General features: G+C 40.9%; 1 protein-coding gene across 5 annotated transcripts in view; it reads right to left on the bottom strand.

Moving 5' to 3' along the window:
- Positions 1–17,396, bottom strand: part of cnih3 (cornichon family AMPA receptor auxiliary protein 3) — a 142,738-nt gene that overhangs the window by 78,001 nt on the left and 47,341 nt on the right. For all 5 annotated transcript variants that reach the window (XM_076874270.1, XM_076874271.1, XM_076874268.1 and 2 more), the window contains exon 3: positions 8,679–8,726. In XM_076874270.1, the coding sequence (XP_076730385.1) occupies positions 8,679–8,726 (48 nt within the window). The remainder of the gene's footprint in view (positions 1–8,678; positions 8,727–17,396) is intronic.

Below are 17,396 nucleotides of genomic sequence, written 5' to 3'. Positions count from 1 at the left end.
GACAGTCAAAGTAACTGTTACAAACTTTAATCAGTGGCCAGATTTGCTAACGTGATGAGCAAACTGGGTTTTGGCATAAAAAGAGTACTGTCTGTATCTACAAAGACAGCGTGATGACAGGATGGCATGCAAGAGGTGGGAACGCGTAGATTTTTGCAATTTACCTTGTTGCATATGTACTTTGAGTTCCTTTCCTGTGTAAAATATAGGGATGAGAATATTTCAATCAAGCATGCAAATAGATTTGCTAACATAGTTGTACTAACTGACATAAAAGTTACTGATAATTGTGCTGAATGCCAAAACAAGTTTGCAGTATTTCAGTTGGTTTCTGAAATATTAGGCTAGAAATATTATTTCTCAACTAAGATAAAGAAAACTACAGCAAGCCAAAGGGCATCCACATGTCTGTATGAAATGACAAGCTCTACAACATTACAACCCAGTTTTCTGCTAGCCTTTTGTACAGTAGGTAGATTAAAGAGTCCTTTCACAATGAAAGTGTTTTTGCAGCCAACAATAAAGTCTTGCTTTTTGTTTAACCCACCTCATCTTCGTGTATCTGCACTTGGGTCCTGTCACTCCTATTTCCACACAATTTGCATCGCTAACCGTGACAAAGGATCTCATTGGGTTTTAATTTTAAAAATTTTCCCAAAATTTTTAAGTTGCTAGTTCAGTTTGAATATGGCTAGAACCATATTCAAACTTAAATGACACTAGTACCCTTTATTAGCACACAATCTGGGATTGGTCACACATTAACACAATGCCGTTTACAACCAAACACCATCCATTACTTTGAACTTTTTTGACAAATTAAATAACCAGTGTTCTGATTTTCTATACCTGCCATATACTGCACGATATATGTATCAGTAATATGTAACTGGCTTCATGGACACATGCCGTCTTATCAGCTTGACTGGGAAAACAGTAATTTAACTTTAAAAGAAGAAAAGGCAAACCTGCATTCCATATAACTTGCAAATGTGCAGAACTACTAATGTATCTTGTTTCATTCGGCAGATGGAAACTTACTGCCCCACCATATGCCTGCAAAACAGTTAACCAAGCAACCCCCATGATTATTTAATAAATATTCCCAATGCATTGAGTGCTGTTCTGCCTTGGGCTTGAATCCACAGTGAGTTAACTTTCAGCAGGGTGACAGGCAGAGTTGATATTCTTGTTGAGAGTAAGTCTGCAGTGTTCCAGTTTGGAAATCCTGCTTTCCATGCCATTTACAGAAACCTTGTGCTGTGGTTTGGGAAAGGTTCTTTGTAAGAGAACTGCATTCTTATGTACGTATGGAAGGATGAATGGAAAAGGTCTACAAGCTGCATTCGGATGGACAGATGATTGAATCGAGGTTGTACCTCATGAAAGAATTTTGCTACCATGTTTGACTCAGTGGAGGAATCAAACTAAGACGGAATTAAAGATTTCTGAAGAAATGTTCTGTTTTTTTTCTCCCCAAATGTCAATATTTATCACTTTGGGGGGAAAAATAAACAAATAAATCAGATCCATTTTTTAATTGCAATACATTTTTGGTGCCAGCAGGTTCTGTAAATATCTAACAACCCTCATAAATTTGCTTGTGAGGTTGATCTATTCTGATTAGTTATAAACAGAAAGAAAACCACAGTTCACAGGCAACTTGTTGTGGTTCTTGGAATACATTCATATGAACTTTTAGCTACTGTCGTTCAATCCAGTATCCTACCAATGCATATGATCCAAATAACAACAGGACTTGATACAGTGAAATAGTTCTAAAATAAAGGCTGAGAAGCAAAATGGAAGAAATGCAAAGGAAACAAAAACAAAACAAAACAAACATTATCCTAAATGACAATTCTGAAAATGCACTGGCATAAGAATTGTTATACCAGTGCATTCTCAGAAATGCCAAAGTTTGCCAAATTTTACAGAACAAGATCATGGATACAACCAGCAGAAATTAGCTTCCTCCGAAGGGTGGCTGGCTGGATTCTCCCTTAGAGATAAGGTGTGAAGTTCAGCTATTTGGGAGGGGCTCAGAGTAGAGCTGCCGCTCCTACACATTGAAAGGAGCCAGTTGAGGTGGTTCAGGCATCTGACAAGGATGCTTCCTGGATGCCTCCTGGGTGAGGTGTTCGGGGCATGTTCCACCGGGAGGAGGCCCCGGGGCAGACCCTGGACCTGCTGGAGAAATTATATCTCTTGGCTGGCCTGGGAATGCTTTGGAGGTGGCTGGGGAGAGGGAGGTCTGGGCTTCTCTGCTTAGACTGCTGCCCCTGCGACTGCTGCCCCAAATAAGACCGGAGGCCGGAAGAAGACCGATGGATGGTTGGCCAATCCTAGCCATATTAAAGGAAGTAATAATTATTTTTTTAATGGGTTGAACCTTTCAAAATCTACCAGCTGTCATATGTATAACATTAACAAAGCTAGATTGATTTACAATTGTTGAATACCAAATACAAATGTGGAATATTCTATCTAATTATAACAGAGAAAAATACAAAACAAAGTTGTGAAATCTTGACTCTTTCCAGCATAAAGGCAAGTGCTATTATGCTAAATTGTTTTCTTCCTCTTATCTCTTACTTCCTTCCCATCCAGGTCTCCACCCTTCTCTCCACCTCCCCAATCTTCCTTCCCGGTGAAAGTGTGTGGGATGCAGGAAGCTCTGCGTTTTGCATATAAGCTCATTATTGTGACTGACAAGGAACTTACACTGTTTCTGCAGTGCTGCCCTGTACTTACAGTGTTTTTCTTCTGCAGAAGACTGGATGGCATTGTTGTTGCTTGGACTTGTTTAGCGTATGGCAGTTGCATAATTTTTCTTTCTTTATTAATTTCCCCATATGTCTCTGTTGGTCATCACATGCTGAGGCAGTTTAAAACTAAGCTAAACTTTAAATATATGTGAAGTTGTACACATTTTTCAGACTGGTCTTTTTTGGACCCCAGTTAGTTGTGTGGGAAAATCCTAGTAGATCAGCAGTTTCTGAAAAACCCAGACCCGCCTGTCCCAGACCTTGAGTATTGGTAGTTGGAGGCCAAAGCAGATTTTAGCACAGACAGGACTGGGTACTATTTGGGAGATTTGTCCACATTTTGTGCTGCTGATATCACAGTAATGATGACATTAATCTATTTAGAACGAAGACATTGTGAAGTGAAGTTTTGAATGCCCTTTAAAATAGTTTTTGTATTTTCCAGTAAAGGAAATCATTGGAGACCAATGATACAATTTGAAGGGACAGAAAGACTGACTGTATCTGCTTTTAACCTTATCAGCCAAGAAATGAACTACTTAATGCTTTTATTGCAGTTTAGATTAACAGACAGTAACAAGTATGTTATGTGTTATGTGTTACTATGTGTGTACAGACGCGGCTATACTGGCTTCATGTATCCGTGTCTGTTTTCTAGACTGTGGGTTAACTTTCATCAAGTCCAAACCATTTAAATCATCACAGTCTCAGTTTTGAGTTATTCTATGTGAAGCAGCTTGGTGAGTCATGTTAATACAGACAGGATGTCAGTAGACTGCAATAGGCAAATAAGTGCCATCATTCCTTTGTTAGACCACTGACTGATTGACTCTTATGGAAAGTTGCCTCTGGTATTTAACCTACAATATGCTAATAAGCACAAATGGCTTGTGGCAACTTAGCCAAAGGAACTACTCTACAAATACCTTCAACCCAATAACATGCAGAGTTCTTGCAGACAGCTCACCATTTTAGTGATAGAGATAAATATTGGTGGCTTTAGAGAGTGCTTTTGCATAGACTGGATGTCATTATGAGTGAGCTCTGGCACAGTCACTTCTTCAAGAATAATATGCAGTGGTTTATGTGTGCTATGCATTCACATGTAAAAGAAAACATACATACTTGTACTTTAAAAAAACAAAACAAAACAAAACATGCTGTGTCTACACCAGCCATTACCCTATCATGACGCCTATTTATTCAATTCTCTCAATTTGAACTCTGAAGCTTTTTAGTAAGTTTGCTCCTGACTGGGTAGTTATTTTCTTCCAGTTGTCCGAATACAGCTTTTTTAGGCATTCCGTAGAACATGTAGATGAACTCAGCTTAAGTACAGGAAAAGTCTTTGTTATTAATGACACCTTTATAATCCAACACCAGATGCCTCAACACTAGGCTTTTAGACAACAACAATATGTAATATATATGTGCTATTCCTGTTTAATGATGTATTGCTAACCTAAATCAGCATCATTTGACTTTAAACAACCCCAAATCCATAAAAGTTGGGACGCTGTGTAAAAATATACACTATGTTGCCAAAAGCATTCGCTTGTCTGCCATTATTCTGAAATTGTTCCACAATTTGTAAATGTTTCTTCCTAGTATCAATTACTGAAATATTTGGTAATATTTTCCTCAGTTTAAACATAAGAATAAAATATGCATTTGTAAGATTTGAAAATCATTGCATTGTTTTCATTATATGTGTGTAAAATAAATGATAAAAATATGCATAAAATATTTGTCAAAAAAGTGTTGCCACAATAATAAGAAAAACAGTTTTGCCTCTTTTGGTGATCTGTCCAATTAAGTTCACTAATTAAATACAGTGGAGTTAATCCATTTCTCTGTGTGCACACAGTTCGCAGTGACTCAGAGCGCTGGTATAACCTTTCTCTTCACTCTGTGAGTGCAAAATAAAGCCCCCTTTTCTCTCTTTCAATCATTCACTGTATTTATACATAAACCAGCTACCGCTACCTGTTTGTCTAGCTCTACCATACAGCTAGCATCATAGTCACAACATCATAACATTAAAGTAGTTCACTAGCTGGGCCCACGTCCTCATTTTAGGTTTGAGAGTGTTTTAGTAGGTAAAGGTGTGTTTGGAGGCGTGGTCGCGCTCCCGAAATTCCGATACATAATCTCCAAGTAAAGGCCAATCCAACGCATCCCTTTCACAGCTATTTAGTTTAACCGCTCCTCTGGTAGGAATTTTTCCACTGTCAGTATATATCAGCACATGGCAAACATTAGCATTAACAGTCTTTACAGTCTAGAACAGCTTATTTTCATCATTTATTCCTTTGCTTTAAGAGCTGTCTCCGGGGTGAACACTATTGTAGAGTTTAGTCATTTGGTCCTGCTTTCGTTGCTTCCGAGCAAACGTTCTATCAGAGAGGTTTTGCTGATGGCAGTAAGTCATTTTCCAACACTTTCCTTTCTTAACTTCCCCATTGACTAGGATATCTCTGTCATTCCCCATCTGCTTTTCCATCGTCATCGTGTCTTGTGCTCCAACAAAATTGGTATTACATAGAATCTGTTCCATCATGTGACAACTAATTATAAAATTTTGAGCCAATCTCAAAAACTGAATGCAGGGCTTTTTTTGGGATACATCACATTCATTATTTCTTCTGATTGTGTTGATAGCATTAGCTATTCCTGGATATTTGTAAACTATCTTAATTTATGATGAGTACCTACTAGAGGGATTGAAAAAATTGTCTTTGCTGATTCGGCAATACCTCACTCATTCTCTCATTATTACACTTGTGAATCTGTGGACTAGGAGAGATGGAGAGGCTAGAGTGAGAGGGATAAAAAAGAGAAAGGTAGAATAATGTTAAAATAGAGGAGAGAGAGAAGAAAGGCCCAAGACAGACCCAAAAATAAAGGAAGAGCACTAATGAGTACGCTCAGGTTTGCTCAGTTGCTGTGACAACGCAGTGGCTTCAAGCCGCAAGAAAGCACATCTAATGAACACCACACACACACACACACACACACACACAAGAACACAGTACATCCCCTCAAGCTATTGTCATCTGCATGGGTTTCCAGTCATCCAAAACCCATCAAACACAACACACTCCATTGAGAACAAAAATGGCACGTGTCCATGTGCCTGCTTGTGAATGTGTGCAGTGAAAACTGCCAAGTGCATATGCCAACATAAAGAAATACAGCCAAAGCTTTTAGCCAAATCAGTCAGGACCAACATGCTGTGAGCGTGCCAGTCGGTGTGAACTGAACAGTTTTCGAAGGGGAAAGAAGAGCTCTCAAAAAAGGATTTAAAAAGCACCACAATGCAGCAGATCCTCATGCATCAGGACCTTAGGCAATCATGCTGACAGGCACAGTATGCAAGACAGTGAAATATAGTTTCTAAAAGCGTGTAACTCATAATGTGTGATTCTGTCTGAATGTATGAAATCAGAAGCTGTCGCCTGAGGCACTTGGCAGGAATTTCCTCTCCTGCTGCTTTTCTTTGCTTTAGTTCACTAGCCAGTGCATAATCGTCAGTCACCTCATATGCTGAATAATGGTTAGACAAAATGGTGATTAATGTATTGACAGATTAAATACATTTGTTAATCTATGGATTTTACCACTTTTTTGAGGTGGATATCTCTGTTTGTATTAGGCCTCTGTGGCCTTTAAAGGCTTTATACTATGATTCATGACTTTTTTATCATGCACCAAGGTCACTAATGGCAGTGTAGGCATTGGATTTAGTTAAAAACAACCCCTTTTATAGAGTTTCCACCTTAAGACTGAAGATTCAACAGTCTTTATTGTTACTATGCTATCATAACAAAATCCTAGCAAGATTAAGATTTATATATTTATATACAAAAAGGGACAATGTGTGATTTAACAGTAGCGGCTTTTAAACCATAGAATAAGCCTGCCCTATACAGCATACCACTGGTTTATTGTCCTTCTGGAAATTAATTGACAATACTGAATTTGACAATCGGAATTTATAAAATATGCAGTTATTTAACAGGATAAATAAATAACAGTGACTAAGGAAAAGTGTTGTACTAAGGTCATTCTATACAACTACACTTGTTTTTGCAACTGCAACATATAAATCCCCTGCTATCCCTTTTAGTTCCACAAGCTACATCCATTTTTTTAAACAGCCTATGGTGTCCAGCAACCTTCACTGTTACCTGCACAGTATGTCACAGCTCCAAGCACAGCATGTCTGGATGTCTGTGTAAGTATGTCAGTGTGTTTATCCATCTCAGCATATGATCTGTAGGGGAAAATGTCCTCTCCGGGGACTAGTGCAGGAGCTGGGTGCTGGAGTTAACAACAATGATGATCAAGATCAGCTGTTCAGCCAGTGAACCTCCAGCATGACACAAACATATGCACAAACACACGCTTGCATGCACAAGTTCAAACAGTATGTGGTTTGCGTTTCAGAGAGGTGGAGGGAGAAACAGATGCCAAACTGAAGCTGGGAGGAGTTCTCTCAACCTCATACTGAGCCCTCAAGGCACACAAAACCTGAAACACACAGCACAGCTCTGCAAAACACAATGCAGAACCTTTCAATGTGTGTCTACCATTTGATTTCAGTACATTGCGAGGAAAGATAATAAACAAAGCATCCTTGTTCAAATTGAAAAATTCATTTAAAACCTGTAAAACAGTGATGCACAACCCTGGAAACCAAAAAATATATTATATACATGCTCTGACAGGCACTGGCGACTATGGGACAACAGATAGGCAGGTGTGTGGCTTCTCAAATATATTCCAATCTGCTGAATTTATCACATGTGGACATCCATGAAGTTGTAGAAAAATCTGACAGATGATTGGTGGAAACAGGATGTACCTGAGCGTAGTTTAGAGCACAGGTGTTAAACTCCAGGCCTCAAGGGCCGGTGTCCTGCAGGTTTTAGATGTGTCCTTGATCCAACACAGCTGATACAAATTGCTAAATGACCTCTTCAGCATGTCTTGAAGTTCTCCAGAGGCCTGGTAATGAACTAATTATTTGATTCAGGTGTTGCGATCCAGGGTGATATGTAAAACCTGCAGGACACTGGCCCTCGAGGCCTGGAGTTCCACACCCTTGGTTTTGAGTGTCATGGCAAAGGCTTTGAATACTTATGTACACAATTTATTTTTGCTTTCTATTTTCAATAAATATGTAAGAATTTCAAGCAAAGGTTTTTCAATGTGTCATCAGGGGGTATGGCTGATCTGATATCCTCATGTTGGTGTTGTTCCCAGATCATCATACTAAATGTTGTTCCAGGATCAACATTGCAAGTAACCAATCAGAATGCTGTGACATCATACTTTTGCGACTTCGGGAAAAACTGGCGTAAAACAAAAAACTGTACTTAAGCTGCATGAAACCGCCTCTGTCCACCGATCAACGGACCCTGACCCTAACCCTAACCGTAACCCTTTAATAAACAGTAAGCAGAATTAATATTGTCCTTGCAACATTGGAATTTCATAAATGCACGAATGGCTTGGCGCGCAAAGGAATAACGTCACAACAATGTGATTGGTCACTTGCAATGTTGAACCTGGAACAACATTTTCATGATGGTCTGGGAACAACACCAACACGAGGATATCAGATCATCCCAGGGGGTATTGTGTGTTGATTTTTTTGGGAAAATGAACTGATTCCATTTTGGAATAAAGCTGTTACATGAAAAAAATGTGGAACAAGTCAAGCGCTGTGAAAGCTTTCTGGATACATTGTATCATATGTCACCTGAAAATGGAATTTTCACTACAAGATGCATTTCTTCTTTCCCTCTTATTCTGTGCACTTCCCTACCAGTCTCCAATCTGCTTTGTTTCTGACCATGTATAGGACTTGCACAAGATGAATGAAAATTGTTGTTCACTGCTTACCTTCCTCAGCAGGTTGCAGATCCTCTCGATGTTTCGCAGTCTCTCCCTCTGTAAGAGGAGCAAACGGAAAAGTTATGATGAAAGACGAAACTACAGAAATACTGCACATTTGTCCTTGCACTGTTAAGTTGCACTTCTTTTGAGAGCCAGTGCTGAAGGTGAAAAATCAATGGTTATCCCAATTTTGCTACTGCACAGAATTTAAGATAATGTGGGGAAGCATGGTGGCGTGGTGATTAGCACTGTTCCCTCAGAGCAAGAAGGTCCATTAGGGACTTTCTGTGTTGAGTTTGCATGTTCTTGTTTGTCTGTCTGGGTTTTCTCCAGGTACTGCAGCTTCCCCCTAAAGTCTTTGGACTGCAGTTAGGGGTTAGGTTAACTGGTTATTCTAAATGGCCCATCTGTGTTAGCCCTGTGACAGACTGACAGTCTTTCCAGGGTGTACCCTGCCTCTTGCCTTATCACAGCTGTGATAGGCTCCAGCCCAGCCCACGACCCTGAATTGGATAAGCGGAAGAGGATGGACGGATGACTGAATTAAGATGTGCTCATTTTCCTTCTACAGAAAAATCTGTTGGAGAAAATTATTGGTCAATGAATTTAGCTCTTATGTTGAAGAGAGAGCTGAAGACAAAGTTTTCAATTCACTTATTTCTAATTGCTTCCTCCATCTAGCCTTACCTTAAGAGTATATAACTCACTCATTCAGGATCAGAGGAGAGTCACTGATCCCCCAAATCGAAAGCAGAATGTCTTCTGGAAGCTCTCATGTGTTTCAGTCATGTAAAGCTGGGAGAAGATCCCAGGGCAGTCCTGGATATAGTGGACAAATTATGTCTTTTATTTGACTTTGGTATCCACCCTAGAAGAACTGGGCGAAGTCTGTGCATTTTGGCTTCAGTTGATGCTCCTGTGATATGTGGTAGTGGTGGGTAACATATAAATTCTGAAAACATTTGAATTTGTACCCAGTTGAACAACAGGAAACATATAGTCTGGAGATCACGTTCTCCTGCACTATGGTCATTTTTTCTCCACATTGATAGAGAAAGTTATTCATTCATACATAGCTGATTTGTGGAGCTTTTTCCCAGCATTAATGGTGGCTGCTACTTGTTTATATAAGTTTTAATATTTGAGTGTTCTCAGCTTGTATATTAAGCTGCAAGATGCTTAAATCAGCACTCACCACAATGCTGACTCTAAAAGCAGCTATTTCACCACTGCTTTTAACATCATGATCAAATATTAATCAATTCCTATGGATGACGCAACCTGCATTTGACTGGCGGTGCTGCAAGTCCACAGGGGAGCAATGCAAAATACCGACTGCTTATAAATCATGTATTGACCCGAGTGTCAGCCCGCTTGTGCTTGTGGACAGTCATTTTGAGTTTATCTGTGCGCCTCATATACCGTCTGCAAATGTCAACAACAGAGGCTCTGTGGGAATGATGAAGTATATGAAAAATTATTTATCCACGTGCAGAACATCAAAGGTAGCATGTCAAAAGCTGAACCGATATTTAGTTACCACATAAGAAAAACGGTAATAAAATGCATGAAAATGAGCTGAAATAACTGGAGTGAAAACACACTCGGGTGCCTATGAATACAGAGTTTATGAACATTGCTCTGCAGCGCTGCTTATTGTCATCCTTCCTCACATACTGAAAGCCACGGGCAGTCTCTGCATCTGTTTACAGCATAGTTTGACCTAAATTTAAGCCCTTTGCGGTTTTTAACCTACCTGCACATTTTTTATACCACATTTTTTTATGCTTACTGCAGGCGGAGAGCACATGAATTAGATTTTTCTGCAAAAATGTGTCAGCGAGAACCCTTCCCTGTGTGTGTGTGTGTGTGTGTGTCTGTGTCAGAGACAGAAGAAGGCTCTCATTGGAAAGACATAGGCTTAGAGAGACAAGATGCTGTGTGTGTGTGTGTATATGTGTGTGTGTGTGTGTGTGTGTGTGTGTGTGTGTGTGCGCGCGCAGAGGCAGTGAGAAGTGGCTTCTGTCCGTTCTGGCGGTGAGTTATTTCAAACACACAGCAACACCATGAAATATGATTTGTATTCAGCCCGAGGCTTAACTTTGATTCTTATATTCACTGTAATTTGTTTGAAATGTTGGAGTTTCATTTTGTGAATGTAATTTTAGTTCAGAACTTGAGCTTATCATTAGTAACAACAACATTATTAATAGAATTCTTATTGTTATTATGAATTGCTTATTATTAGAATATAGTCAATGAACAAATTCAAATTCAAATTCAAATTTTATTTGTCACGTACACAGTGATACACAGTACGATATGTAGTGAAATGCTTGGACAACTGCTCGTGACCTAAAGAAAACAAAAAAGGAAAAAGCTATGAATAAGATAGGAAATAAATATGAAAAATTAAAAAGGGTAAATTTAACTAGGAAGGAATAAAATATAAATTAAGGTTAAAAATGAAATAACTGTACAACACAAATTAGAATGAAGGGTAAATTTAACTGGGAAAGAATAAGATAAAATATATAAATTAAAGTTGAAAATAAAATAACTGTACAACAAAATACACAATATAGAACTATATAAGAATGTATGAAGAAATATAAATAAATATATATATATATATATATACACACACACAATAACAGCAGCTGTACAAGTATTAACCAGTGTTGTGCAATCCACATTATGTCTTGTGCAGTGCAAATATGCTTAAAGTGATTTAAGTGATGAAGTGAAAACAATGTCCAGAATGTCCAGTGTGTGTGTGAGAACTATATGTGTGGGTCAGTATTGTGTGGTGGTGTGATTGAGAGACCGTATCGCCTGCGGGAAGAAGCTCCTCCTCAGTCTCTCTGTGTTGGTCTTCAGGGAGCGGAATCTCTTTCCTGACCTCAACAGAGAGAACAGTCTGTTGTTGGGATGGCTGAGGTCCTTCACCATCTTCCTGGCCTTGGTCCAGCACCGCCTGCTGTAGATTGAGTGCAGGTCAGGGAGCTCGGAGCGGATGGTGCGTTCAGCTGACCGCACAACCCTCTGTAGAGCTCGTCTGTCCTGCATGGTGCTGTTCCCGAACCAGGTTAAGATGTTTCCCGCCAGGATGCTCTCTATGGTGCACGAGTAAAAGTTCCTGAGCACCTTGGAGGGCAGTTGGAAGTCTCTCAAGCGTCTGAGGTGGTAGAGACGCTGACGGGCCTTTTTCACCATGGTGTTGATGTGACAGGACCATGACAGGTCCTGCGTGATGTGAAGTCCGAAGTATTTGAAGCTGTCCACTCTCTCCACTGGGCACTTGTTGATGACGGGGGTCTGGTAGTTCCTCTCCTGCTTAGTGCTGAAGTCCACTATCAGCTCCTTTGTCTTACTGACGTTTAGAAGGAGGTTGTTCCTCTGGCACCAGTTCTCCAGATTCCTAATCTCCTTCAGGTAGGCCGTCTCGTTGTTATCAGAGATCAGGCCCACCACGACGGTGTCGTCAGCAAACTTGATGATGGTGGTGGAGCTGGTAGTGGCCACACAGTCATATGTGTACAAAGAGTACATCAGGGGGCTCAGAACACACCCCTGGGGGGCGCCAGTGCTGAGAGTGGTCGAGGCTGAGACATGTCCGCCCATCCTTACTGCCTGTGGTCTGCCAGTTAGGAAGTTGGAGATCCACTGACACATAGATGAGCTGAGTCCCAGATGCTCCAGCTTGGTGGTGAGTGTGGAGGGAATTATGGTGTTAAATGCAGAGCTGTAGTCTATGAAGAGCATTTTAACATAATTCCCCCTTCTAGTGTCCAAGTGAGTGAGTGATGTGTGGAGGAGATGAGAGATGGCATCGTCTGTGGAACGATTTGGACGGTAAGCGAACTGTAGTGGGTCCAGTGTGTCTAGTAGTGAAGAAATGATGAAGTCTCTGACCAGGCGTTCAAAGCACTTCATCACTACTGAGGTGAGGGCTACAGGGCGATAGTCATTGAGAGAAGCAGGGTGGGGTTTCTTCGGGACAGGAACAATGATTGACTCTTTGAAGCATGTGGGGATCACCGACTGAGATAAAGAGATGTTGGATATCTACCCACGGCTTCTGGTTGGGAAACGTTGTGATAGTCTTTGTCTCCACGGTATCATCTGCTAGTTTCCCGATGAATCCCACAACCGCTTCCGTAAACACATTGACATCATCATCGGAGCTGTTTCTGAACATGCCCCAGTCTGCGTCATCGAGTGCGTCCTGTAACGCGGCCACCGATTGATCCGTCCAGCACGCGACCTTCCTCTGAACCGGAACTTCCTGTTTCAGCCTTTGTTTGTATTTTGGCATGAGGAAGATGGCGGCATGATCAGATTTGCCAAACGGAGGGCGGGATTGTGCCTTGTAGCCGTCCTTGACCGTAGTGTAGCAGTGGTCCAGTGTCCTTACACCTCTGGTGGGGCAGGTGATGTGTTGATAAAAGTTCGGCGCTGCGCGTTTGAGGTTGGCGCTATTAAAGTCCCCCGTCACAATAAGCGCAGCGTCCCGGTGTTGTGTCTGGTGCTGTGTGAGTGCCTCATGCAGCTCGCATAAGGCGGTGACCGTGTCCGCTTGTGGTGGAATATAAACGGCACTTATAATGACCGATGTAAATTCCCGAGGTAGATAAAAAGAACGACACATGATGGACAGTAGTTCCATATTTGGTGTGCAGGAGCGTGTGAGAGGAACAACGTCCCGTGTCCTGTCCATGCGGTGAACCGAGAAGAACTTGGCCGGCTGGATGGCGTGGTCCGGCACCGCTGGGTTCAGCCATGTCTCGGTGAAGCAGAGGAGATTGCAGTCCCGAATGTCTCTCTGGAACTTTACCCTGGCCCTGAGGTCGTCAAGCTTGTTCTCCAGTGACTGGACGTTGGCGAGCAGGATGCCAGGCAGAGGTGTGCGGTGTGCACGAGCTCTCAGCCTGTTCCTGACGCCGGCTCGCTTCCCTCTAGGCCGCCGCCGCTTCCCTTTGTTCTCCCTCAAGATCTCACTCGGCCAGCTCGGATCCGGAGTTAAAAACTTCTAATTGTGAGTACATTGTATACCAATAGAAACAAGAGTGTCACTGTCATACCTAATGGTGATGATTTTGCCGATTTAGAAACGCTGAAAACTAACTTAAAAAACAAAGACAAAGAAAAAGTGGTCGGAGCAGTCGTGACAGCAGCTGACCTCACCGGCGCCATCTTTCATTCAGAAGAGTGAAATCACTGTAGCTAGATTTGTTGGTAATTTACCAGGTTCAGTGCTATTTTATGTATTAATCCAGTTTCCCATTTCATTAAGCAAGTCACTCTGACATGAGCTCCATATACTTAAAATATGCCAGTGATATCTCATATGTATCAACATCATATCAACATGTAAAAAAATTCTGTGTTATGAGATATTTGACGTAACTATTGCTGTCCAGTGCCAGGACTTAGCTACCTTCTTGACACTAAAACTTTGGCAATGCCCTAGTCTGTAATTGGTTTCATACTAGGGCTGTTCGATATAAGGATATATATCGGATGACGATATAAAAAAGTCTATCGTTTCATTTTACGCTATCGTTTGTTTCGTGGTGTCGCAAAATAAACTGTTTACGGCAATATTTTTTCATCGTTTTGATGGTCACTGTAGTGGCTATATTAATTTCTTAAAGTTCTCTCTTTCTCTTATATTTTATATAACCACACTACGGATTTTTTATGCGTTGTCATTAGCAATAATGACGGTAAAACCATCGCGTGTCCGGTTGTTTATTTTCCACATAAACCTTTCACAATAAAGCTCAAGATCCTGTTGAAAAATAAACCTTAGACTCAAACGTTAGAACAGGCTTTTCCCCGCAGCACGCTTTGTAATAAATACTCACATACTCAATTCCTACAACTGATGAGGATGTAAAATGAATATTTGATTATTATTTTTAAGAAGTACAGACTGCAACAGAGGTTCCTTCAGGAAAATGATTAATTTATGTCTGCGCTGTAAATAATGAAACCAGAGGTTCCTGGGTTGGAGGCTGCAAACAGCTCTGAGGTAACACCACTGCAAGAACAGCGAGAGATGAGAGTGTAGGACATAAATAAAACATGGTGGGAAAATGAAGGTGGCCATTGTATCTCTTTATAGCATTTAGGTGTTAAGAACCTCATTCCCAAGATTAATGGGACTTTACCTCTATAGATAGATGCTGTTTATACTCATAATTATTTGACTACTCCTTGAAAAACTCTCCACAATCTGCTCATCAATTTAATTCAATTCAATTTCAATCAATTTTATTTACAGCGCCAAATCACAACAACAGTTGCCTCAAGGCGCTTTATAAGGTAGACCCTACAATAATACATACAGAGAAAAACCCATCAATCATACAACACTCTATGAGCAAGCACTTTGGCAACAGTGGGAAGGAGAAACTCCCTTTTAAAAGGAAGAAACCTCTGGCAGAACCAGGCTCAGGGAGGGGTGGTCATCTGCTGCGACTGGTTGGGGTGAGAATTTAACATCCATCTGATTCTGGAAATTAAAAGATCAACAATTCTGGAGTGGCTGCAGCTGAGGAGATCCACTGATTGGAAGGTTGGTGGTTTGATCCCCACATATCCTTGGGCAAGATACTAACCCCAAGTTGCTCTCCGATGCATCCATCAGATTATGAATATGTGTGAATGTTAGATAGAAAGTACTTAGAAAAAGCATGGATGAATGAAACAAGTTGTATAAAGCACTTCAAGTGCTGAAGTGCTTTATAAGAATCAGTCCATTTAACGTGTCTAGGTCTTTGTCATTATCTTGCTGAAATACGCAAGCCTTTCCCCAAAAAGATCTGCATGGGAGCATATTGCTCTAAAAACTGTATATGCCTTTCAGCATTGATGTGCCCTCCAGATGTGCAAGCTGGCAGTTCTATTGGCACTAATGCATCCCCATAACATCAGTGATGGAGGCTTTTGAACTGAACACTGCTAACAAACTGATTGCTCTCCCTCATAGTTTGGAGGAAAATCCTTGTATTTGAAAACGAATTTTACATTTTGATTCTTGTGAACCACAGAAATGTTTGCACTTTGCCTCAAACCCGTTTAAATGAGCTTTGGCACAGAGAAGATGGTGATGTTTCTGGATCATGTTCACCAATAGGTTTTTCTTTGCTTGATGGAACTTTAACACATACTTGTCGATGGCATGGTAAATGACTTTGGAAGTGATCCTGAGTCCATGCAGTGATTTCCATGACAGAATCATTCCTATCAATAATGCAGTGCTGGGTGAGGACATGAAGTAGGGATGCACCGATACCACTTTTTTGGAAACGAGTACGAGTACTTGCATTTCAGTACTCGCCGATACTGATTACTTAATAAAAACATGATTTAAATTTGCAGGTAACAGCTTTAGTCCTATAATTTAACAACAAATAAACAAACAAGGGACCAGTTTGGAATTAAGAACATTTATTTAAAATGAAAAGCATTTTCTATGCAACATATTACAGAATAAATAATTATAAAAAAAACAAAATTTAATTTTAAATTTGTTTGTCTGTTTCTCTGTTTAGAAGTCTCACTAGCACAGTCACAGCTGGGATGACATCAGAGGCTAGTGCGTCGTAGCTGCTCACTTTTTTAGTTAGTTCCTCAAAGGGGGCGAGGATGGCAACAGTCGTCTCCATAAGAGCCCATTGGTGAGCGGTGAGATAGTCAGGGGCTGTATCCCAATTCAGGGTCTGCAGCCTTAAAGGCCACATTTCAAGGCCGATTACGTCACCGCGACGCGACGAAGGCTGTCCCAATTCGAAGGCTGCTCGAAATGCGGCCCTCAAATGCGTCCTTCATTTCCCTGAATTTTAAGAACGTGGCGGTGTAGACTTCGTGACCCAACATATCCCAGAATGCATAGCACGGCGGTGGGTGTGGATAATTTTGCTGAAAAAAACGGTGGACAGGGTCGCCCGAAGAGTAAACTTTAAGTAAGTACTGAATATTATGTCACTTATTTATGTGCAAATGTTTAATAACGAAGAACATTAAAACATTACTGTTGGCCACATGTCGGCAAAGTTATGTGACATTAATGACGTTTGTACAAACTTGGTTTTAAAGCCTTTACTTTAAAATATACGCCGTTCAATAGCTGACCTTAATCTTACAGAGAATGATCAAAGCTCATGTAGAAACAAACAAACAAATGAACAAATGATTTTCTCCTTCATTTCTGTCAAATAAAGCTGTATGAAACGTTTCCAGCTGTTAATATCATGGTTGCTAGGCAACCTGGGCAGCGCAACGGAGGCTAGACCGTCCCATTTCACAAGCCTCGCACTTCCGGCCTTAGCGGTCTTTAAGTACGCGGCCCTTGAGGATCGTTGAGGCAGCGTACTTTAAGGCTGCAGACCCTGAATTGGGATACAGCCAGGGAGTTCGTGCACTCGCTTTTGCTCAATGAGGGACTGGAGTATGTAATACGTGCTGTTCCAGCGCATCTGTACATCCTGCTGCAGTCTCTTTATTGGCTGGTTGAGCTGTCCCTGAATGTCCTCAAGGCGGGAGTAGGCTAAGGTGGAATGTTTAAAATGCCCAACTATTTTCCGTCCCACTGCTATAGCATCAGCTATGCTCCTCTGTGCTAAAAAGCGTGGGTAAATAAGCGTGGGTAAACTCTTTGTACTCGTTGTTGTGTTGGGATTTTAGGTGCTTGATTAAATTGCTTGTGTTAAATGC

Source organism: Maylandia zebra, linkage group LG15, assembly GCF_041146795.1.
Source record: "Maylandia zebra isolate NMK-2024a linkage group LG15, Mzebra_GT3a, whole genome shotgun sequence".
In the NCBI taxonomy this organism is placed as follows: Eukaryota; Metazoa; Chordata; class Actinopteri; order Cichliformes; family Cichlidae; genus Maylandia; species Maylandia zebra.
Note: the sequence above shows the minus strand (reverse complement) of the source record. Positions and strands in the feature narration are given on the sequence as shown.